The sequence below is a fragment of the Psammomys obesus genome, unplaced genomic scaffold, assembly GCF_907164565.1.
Source record: "Psammomys obesus unplaced genomic scaffold, mPsaObe1.curated_primary_1811, whole genome shotgun sequence".
NCBI lineage: Eukaryota > Metazoa > Chordata > Mammalia > Rodentia > Muridae > Psammomys > Psammomys obesus.
In genome coordinates, this window is record NW_026595992.1 from 71,689 (window position 1) to 79,662 (window position 7,974).

At 61.4% G+C, this 7,974-nt stretch overlaps 1 protein-coding gene across 1 annotated transcript in view; it reads left to right on the forward strand.

Annotated features, from left to right (window-relative positions):
* Positions 1–5,071: 5,071 nt before the first annotated feature.
* LOC129686653 (neuronal tyrosine-phosphorylated phosphoinositide-3-kinase adapter 1-like) overlaps positions 5,072–7,974 on the forward strand; it is a 4,021-nt gene continuing 1,118 nt past the window's right edge. The window contains exons 1-2 of the mRNA XM_055620656.1: positions 5,072–6,102; positions 7,521–7,927. Coding sequence (XP_055476631.1) covers positions 6,035–6,102; positions 7,521–7,927 — 475 coding nt within the window. The 5' untranslated portion in view covers positions 5,072–6,034. The remainder of the gene's footprint in view (positions 6,103–7,520; positions 7,928–7,974) is intronic.

The following is a 7,974-nucleotide window of genomic DNA, read 5'->3' on the forward strand; positions in this document are numbered from 1 at the left end:
CGGCCGTGCGCGCCCCGCCCGGGAAGGCATCGCGGCGCAAAGTTTGCCGTCGGGAGGCGGGGAGCGGAGAGGAGAGCGGCGCCTGCACGGCGGGGCGCGGGCGCGCTGGGTCCGCGCGGCTCGGCGGGGGCGGCTCGGCCCCGCCGGCTCGGGGTCCCGCGGCGGCGCTCGCTCCGGTCCCCCCACGTGGCCCCGCCGGCGGCTCGGGCTCGGGCTCGGGCTCGGGCTCGGGCTCGGGGCTGTTGACAACCCCCACACCAGGAAGTCCTGCCTTCTCGGGCCTGCTCACTGCTCGCTGCTCCTCCTCCCGCCTCCCGCCTCCCTCCTCCCGCCCGAGGCCGGCTGCCAGCTGGCCCCGAGCCAGGCCCGCCGCCGCCGCGCTGCACAGTGGCCGCCGCCGCCGCCCGAACTGCTCGCCTTAACCCTGCACCTGCCGGGCTCCGGCCGGCTCCCGCGGACGGCGGGGCGGGGCGGGGCGGGGCGGGGGAGCAGCCTGCGGGGGTCCCCTCGCTTGCAGGCTCCTGCGCTGCGGGCCCTGCAGAGGAGTCGCGGGGAACTGCCAGGCAGGCTGTGGGCACCTGGCGTTCACGGGTACCCAGGCAGCGTCCCCAGCCGCTGGGGCTGGGCTCGGCGTCTCCGGTTTTCACCGCAGCGCCGCGGGAGACCTCCCCGCGCCCCGCTCCCGCGCAACAGCGAGTGCGTACGAGAACTTTCAAACATGCCCCAGAGTAGAGGAAATAGGATAATGAACGCCCACGCGCGCCGTCACGGACTCCTCGAAACAATCGTCAGCTCTTCATCCCTCCAACACCTTTTCTTGGTTTTTGCAGCGGTGTCTGACTTTTTTTTTAATTACGTGGGAGGGGGGTAAACGTCCGGAGGTCCACGGGGCGGATCGGTTCTCTCTTTGCACCATGTGGGGCCCAGGATGGAAACGTGTCAGCCGTCTGGTTTGGTGGCCTTTACCCGCCGAGCCACGGCATCTGTCCTGCCCCCGTGTCTGCAATCAAGTTTCTCATACGGTGCTTTCCCCTTCTCAGACACGAACACGAAGCAGAGTATCCGAAAACGCTGTTGGTAGCAGGATAGACTGTGAGTGTGTGTCGTAAGGACACACGCATGTGCAGTTACGCCTGTGTTTCCTAGCTCGAGGAGCACACTGGGCGTCCCTCTCCGTGTCACTCGCTGAATGCACAGCCTGGCTGGCGGCCAGCAGGCCCAGGAATCCCCCTTTCTCCGTTTTCCACAGCGCTGAGGCGGTAGGCACATGTGCCGGGCTCTTGGGGGTGCTGAAGATTTGAACTCAGGTCTTCCACCCGCGGAGCCAGCTCCTCAGCCCACAATAGGTATTGCTACACACTCATCTGTGTCCTTCTGTCCGTCATGTAAGCACATGGACAGACCGGAAGATGAACTTGCTCACCCCTGTTCCCCCCTAAGTCCACACAACCGCCCCATAGGTGCACCTGAGACCCAGTCCCGACCCTTTCCCCGCTCTGCAGTACTGTCCCCTGATCATTATAAAGGAGGATGCACACACGTAAAGGGTCTACTCTGAGCCTGGCAAGAAAAAAACAAAAACAAACTCCCAGCTGCCATTTTTCTTTCTTGGCACCCAAAGCTGGCATGCTGAGCGGGAGTCCTTCAGCCAAAGACGGCTCTAAAGGCGGCGGCATCTGCTGCCACTCACGGGCTTGGAAGGAGATAGGGCCTAGTTGATTTTACTCAAAGTCCTGGCTAGGTGAGGCAGTGCACTGTAGCCCCAGATCTTGGGGAATGGCATAGAAGCAGGAGGATGAGGAGTTCAAATCCAGCCTCAGCCACATGAGATCGTTTCAGCAGCAACAGACAGACAAGACAGACGGAGAGACAAGAGGAAGAAAGGAAGGAGCTGTTGGCTGGGCTGGGGATGTAGTTTAGCAGCAAGCTTGCCTCATATAAACGAAGCCCTGGACTTCGTCTCTAGCATCCAAAGCACAGATAATGGGTCACATCTGAAATCCCAGCACCCTAGAGTGAAGGCTTTTCCTGGTGAGTAAGAGGCTACCCTGGGCTACTACACAAGATTCTGTCACATCGTCTCACGGGGAAGAAGGACCGTGTGAATATAGAGATTCAGTGAAAGAAACAGACACATTCGTGGATTTTAGGCTTCTGTGGGAATGTCTAGACGATGTGCTTTAACACACACACACACACACACACACACACACGTGTGTGTATATATCTTTTTTTAATAAGGTCTTAACCAAGCTGGTAGCCAAGTGAAATTGTGACCCAGCTCGGAATGCAAGAGCTACAAGCACAAGCCAGCACGCCTGACTCTCCTTAGTGTGCTGGTGTTGGTGATAGTGTCAAGAGGTCCCAGGCGTGAGCGTCTACTCTACTGCTGAGCTGTAGACCAGGCTGGTCGTGGCCTCAAAGATCGGCCTGCCTCCGCGTCCCGAGCGCTGGGATCACAGGCGCCTGCCGCCACCCCCTGGCTTATCATACTTTGAGCCAGGCTCTCAGTAAGGGGCCCAGGCTGACCTTGGAAGAAGCTGCAGGGCAACCCAGGCAGCATTTTTTATTTTCCTGTGATAACGGTTACAAGCCAGTGCCTCGGCTTCAACTACTAGTGTGCCCGAGTTACAGTTTATTTTTATTGTGCGCATCTGTGTGCAGCTGCCCGAGGAGGCCAGAGGGTCTGATGCTCTAGGGATGGAGTTACAGGCTCAGCGTGGGTGCTGGGAACTGTCCTCCAGTCTTCTGCAAAAGCACTGTGTGCTCTTAACTGCTGAGCCATCTCCCTAGTCCCTCCAACTGCCTTGGTCTGGTTTGGCTTCTCCAGACAGGGTTTCTCTGTGTAACAAGCCCCAAACTCGATTTGTAGACCAGGCTGGACCCGCAGAGATCGAACTGCCTCTGCCTCTCCTCAGTGCTGAAATTAAAGGCCTTCACCACCATATCCGGCCCCTTTAAGGTTAGGTAAACGTTAAAATGGAAGAAGAGGAGGAGGAGAAGAAGAAAAGATCCCTAGATGGTTTGGTGGCAAATGACTAATCCCAGCACTTGGAGGGCAGAGGCAGAAGGATCTCTGAGTTCAAGGCCAGCCTGAACTCAAGGTCGACAGCCTGAGTCCCTGGACAGCCACGGATACACAGGTAGGCCTTGTATTGAACAACAACGACAAACAAAATTCCTGCCTCATCTGTTTATTCTCTTTTATTCTTTATCTTTTGACTAAAAATCTATCCTTACTCAAGCCAAGGTAGCACATGCCATTAATCCCAGCACTTGAGAGGCAGAGGCAGAGGCAGAGGCAGGTGGATTTCTATGAGTTCAAGGCCCGTCTGGTCTACAGAGCAAGTTCCAGGACCGTCAGGGCTTTTACACTGGGAAACAAACAAACAAACAGAAAACCCAAAACAAACAAAAAGGTGTTGTCTGTCTTGCATTACCCACAGTACAGAATGGCTGTAGTAGCCAGGTCCTGAAGCCCAGGAAAAAGCTCCCCACAAAACCTCAGTCCTCCAGACCGAGTGCCTACAAGAGTGCCTACACTCTTGACTTACAGAGTGCTTACAACTCCTACGGTCTTTATTTGTAGAGTCTCATGTAGGCCACACTGGCTTCGAACTCGTGTAGCTGAGGACGACCTTGACCTGAAGAAGCTCCCGCTTCCACCTGAGGCATGCTGGGACCACAGGTGTGAGCCACAGCGAGCCAACCGAGGCTAACTGAGGCCCGCGTGCTCACAGGAGCAGCGATACCAGCTATTAGCCCGAGGCCACACAGCACGCCGGCGAAGCCTGTGCCGCCCTGAAAAGCACCCACAGGCACCCGGGATTAGGACGAGCACATTTGGGCAGGGATCCTATTTTTCAGGCCCTGGAGGGCACAGCGAGGTCTTCTCACCCAGCCGCAGAGCTCTGTGTCAAAGCTAATCCTAGAGAGGAATTTGTCAGCGGGCTGTGAAAGGTCAAGGGAGGGGAGGGGTGAGGTCACATCCCTAACCGCTCCCGGGCGAGGCGCGGGGTGGTCTCCCAGAGGCTGGCGGGCGGCGCTCGCGCAGGCGAAGGTTCGCAGGGCACGGCTTGGCTCGCGGGGGCGGGCGGAAGACTTTGAGCCCCACACGGTGGAACAAGGTCCGGGCGCCGGGGAGGCTGCGCGGCCCAGCACGAGCCGGCGGGCTCTCCTGCCCTCCCCACACCCGGGGCGGGGTGGCGGGGTGGGGGCACGCCCCTGCGCGGCGACTCGGGGTCCTTCCGCCGGCGTCGCGCTTGGCAGCACCCGGGGGCCGCAGCCGCAGCCTCCCACCGGGGGCGCGAGGGCGCACGGGGTTCGCGGTGGGTGCGACCTCCAGGCGCCCGCTGGGGGGCGCGCCGAGTACCGCGCGCCTCCGCCGGTTTGGGAGACCCAGCCCCGCACCGCCCGGCTGAATAGGGGGCGCGGGCCGGCGAGGACCCGGCGCCCGCGAGCCGGGGAGCTGGGCCCCCGCACCCCGGGACTCCCCCGGCACGCTCCCCGGTGCGCTCCGCGGGCCCCGCACCCGCCACCCCCGGCCGCGGGCGCAGCGCCGCCCGCCGTTCCCGCTCTGCCCTTGGAGGGTGTGGAAGGGTGGGTTTGGGGCCGGGGGCGGGCCTGGGGGCGGACCCAGAGGCGGGGCTGGCTCTGCGGCAGGGCCCGGTTCGGCTCCCCCGGTCTCTCTCTGTCTCTCCTCCTCCCTCCTCCTGCTCCGGGCGGAGCCCGGCATGGGGGGGCCGGCGCCCGGCAGGCCAGGTACGGTGATGTAGAAAGCGGGGAGGCTTCCTGCGGGGAGGTGGGGAGGGGGGGACCAGGGGCAGGGAGCATCGGCGGGGCGAGAGGCGGAGACACCCGGGGTAGCAGGACAAGGGGGCGAGGAGGGGCGCCTGGGAACCTGGGGCCCCTGGATGGGAAGGAGGGGTGGAGGGATGGAGCGGGCCAGGTTTGGAGCAAACTGGGGAAGGAGGAGGACGGCTGTGAGGAGGGGCTCCGGGAGGAGACGTGAGGCAGAAGGCGAAAGGGTGAGAGTGTGTTTGGGGGAAGGGACGCCGAAGCGCAGGTAGGAGGCCGCAGCCCGGAAGGTTGCTATGGGGCCAGACTGGAGACCCCCGCCCGCGCCGGGGTGGGATTCGGGGGCGGGACTACTAGGGGGACGCCGGGGTTCTCCCAAATCCGGGAGCAGAAAGAAGGTAGATTTGGTGTGGGCCATCAGCGAGAGGAGGGAGGCAGAAACCGTTGCTGAGGGACCTGGGAGCTGGATAGAGGTGGACGAGGTCCAGGCCCAGGACGGGAAAAGCGAGGACTCCGGGGAGTGCAGGTAGATGAAGGGTGGGTACCCAGCTCCGAACGCCATCCTCCCTTCAGCGTCCCCACCCGGTCCTGACGAACCCCCGCCCGGCCCCCGGGCCCGAGAGCGGGTAGCAAGCCTCGCCGCCCCCCTTCTTCCCTGGCCGGGGGATGTGCAAGTAGGCCCCAGCACAACTTGTCCGTAGGTGTGGCCGATTCCACGGCAGATTTGTGTGCCGGAGGTCTGCGTGTGTCGGTGGGTGTGTCGGTGGGTGTCAGTGTCTGGCTCTGTGTTTACCTGTGCCCCTCACGTCTGCCCCTGTTGGAGATGCAAGTCTGGCTGGTGCTGTGTGCCTGCGGAGTTGCTGTTTGTTTGTGAGGTCTGTGTGTCTGTGGAGGTTCGGGACGTATTTACACAGAATGGGAATCTGTGTCACCCTGCCCTCTGAGCGGCCGTGTGGCTGGGTACCTTTGTCAGGGTGTGCACGAGCCACACACCCACTTGTGTGCCTGTCTGGGAGGGGGCCCATAGGCGCTGTGGGTATTCTGTGCCTGCTTTCCTCTTCTGAAGACCCGCATCATGTCTCTGTTCCCTTCTCTCTTTCACTCACCCCTGCCCATCCGTCTCCCCCGTTCTCCTCCCCGTCCCCTTCTCAAGTGGATCCGGGACCCAGGGAGGGCCGCCCCCCGGGCCTGGTGGCGTTGAGAAGGGCCCCTCAGCCCCCACCTCTCGCCCCACGACATGAACCTTCTCTACCGAAAAACCAAGCTGGAGTGGAGACAGCACAAAGAAGAGGAGGCCAAACGGAGGTAGGACTGGGGCCCTAGGCTGTTCCGGGGCCTGTTGCGCTGGGCCTGCCCCTTTTGCTCAGCCACAGCCCCTCCTGGGGCCCACGAGCCTTGTCAGCAATGACAGTTCTTTCCCCAGATTCTCTGCTCGGTAGAATGGCTGCAAGCGCACATGCTTGGTCCCAGCCCCACTCCTGGCTTCCTGGGGGAGGGGATGGCCAAGGGGGTGACTTCCAGCCTTTGGAGAACCTTGTTGGCTTGTCCCCAAGCTTGAGGGCCCAAGTCACCCCTTCCCAATTCTTTCTTCTGTTTTGAGACTGGCGGCTGGTTTTCTCCTGTCACCTGACCTTGGAAAGGGCAGGCCCCACGGTCCTCACAGGGTCCAGGGAGAGGGTCATTTTAGAGCCCTCAAAGAGCATTTAGAGTCCCCTCCCAGCCTCCTCTATTGGAGGAAGTGAGTGACTAAACGACAGGGGTGTGTGTGTGTGTGTGTGTGTGTGTGGTGAGAATTTGTAGGCTAAGTACTGAGGAAGGGCCAAGTGGAGACCCCATACCTCTCGCTCTTGAGGCACCACCATCCCTTTCTTCTGCCCTCCCAGGAACTCGGGCCTAGCCTCGCTCGGCTTCATCCTCCTCTTCCTTTCCCTCTGACTGCACAGTCTCTTGGAGCCTGAGTCAGAACCACCTCCCAGCCCCCTTCTCCCTCCTCGCAACTGTGGAGTTTAATTCTTGTTGTTAATTAGATTAATCAGAGCGATCACTACAGCGATCTCTCCCTAATGAAGGGGTAGTAGACAGGGCCTTAATGAGAGCCCACCCCACAGCGGCCTCCCCTGCCAGCCGCCCCCCTCACTCACCCAGAGAACTTGGGGACAGAGAAAGGGAATAGAGAGCTGGGGAGGATGACAGAGAGAGGGCAGCAGAGGGAGGGAGGAAGAGAGAGAGCAAGAGAGAGAGCGTGCTTCCAGGGAGGCTGCTGTGGTGATTCAGGCATCACACTGGGCCACTGGAAGGCCTGTGGTGTGACGGAGGCCATAGTCACTGGGCATGACAGGAGGCCAAAGGTCAGATGTAGGCCCCCATGTGAGAGGTGCCATAGAGGCAGGTATGTCTGCTTGTCTGTCAGTGGCTTTTGCCTGGATCGCACCTTTCTCCACATAGCAGGTTGTGTACTAGTCAGAGGGTCAGTGGGGCACACTGTCTGATTTCACTTCTGGCACCGTATGCTGCCCTCCGACCATCGCCTGGCTTTTCCTAAGTCCAGAGAATCTGCCTGAAGACATCCCGACCCTAGACCTTCAGCTCTCCCTCCCAGGCTCCTGCCCCCCTCCCTGGGGAAGCAGTTGTCCAGCTCCTGAAAAGGCCATCTCCTGAGATGGAGAAAGGCAAGTTCAAGGCTTGGTGTCTAACTTCAGTTCCATCCTGTCTTCTCTCCATAGCTCCAGTAAGGAAGCAGGCCCAACAGGCCCGGTGGGGCCTGGGGCTGTCCCAGCGCCCGGGGTTCGAGTGAGGGACATTGCCTCCCTTCGCCGGTCCCTCAGGATGGGCTTCATGACCATGCCCGCGTCCCAGGAGCACACCCCCCACCCCTGCCGCAGCACCATGGCCCCACGCTCGCTCTCCTGCCACTCGGTAGGCAGCATGGACAGTGTAGGGGGTGGGCCTGCAGGAGGCGGGGGCGCTCTCACGGAGGACAGCGGCGCCCGAAGACCCCCGGCCAAGCCCCGGAGGCACCCCAGCACCAAGCTCAGCATGGCAGGATCCGGGGCAGAGACACCGCCAAGCAAGAAAGCAGGTGAGACAACCATCCTGTTACCCATCCCTCTTCAGAGGGAGCTGGCAGCCGGCAGGATCCATTCCATGCCGGGGGGGGGGGGGGGGGGGGGGGGGGGG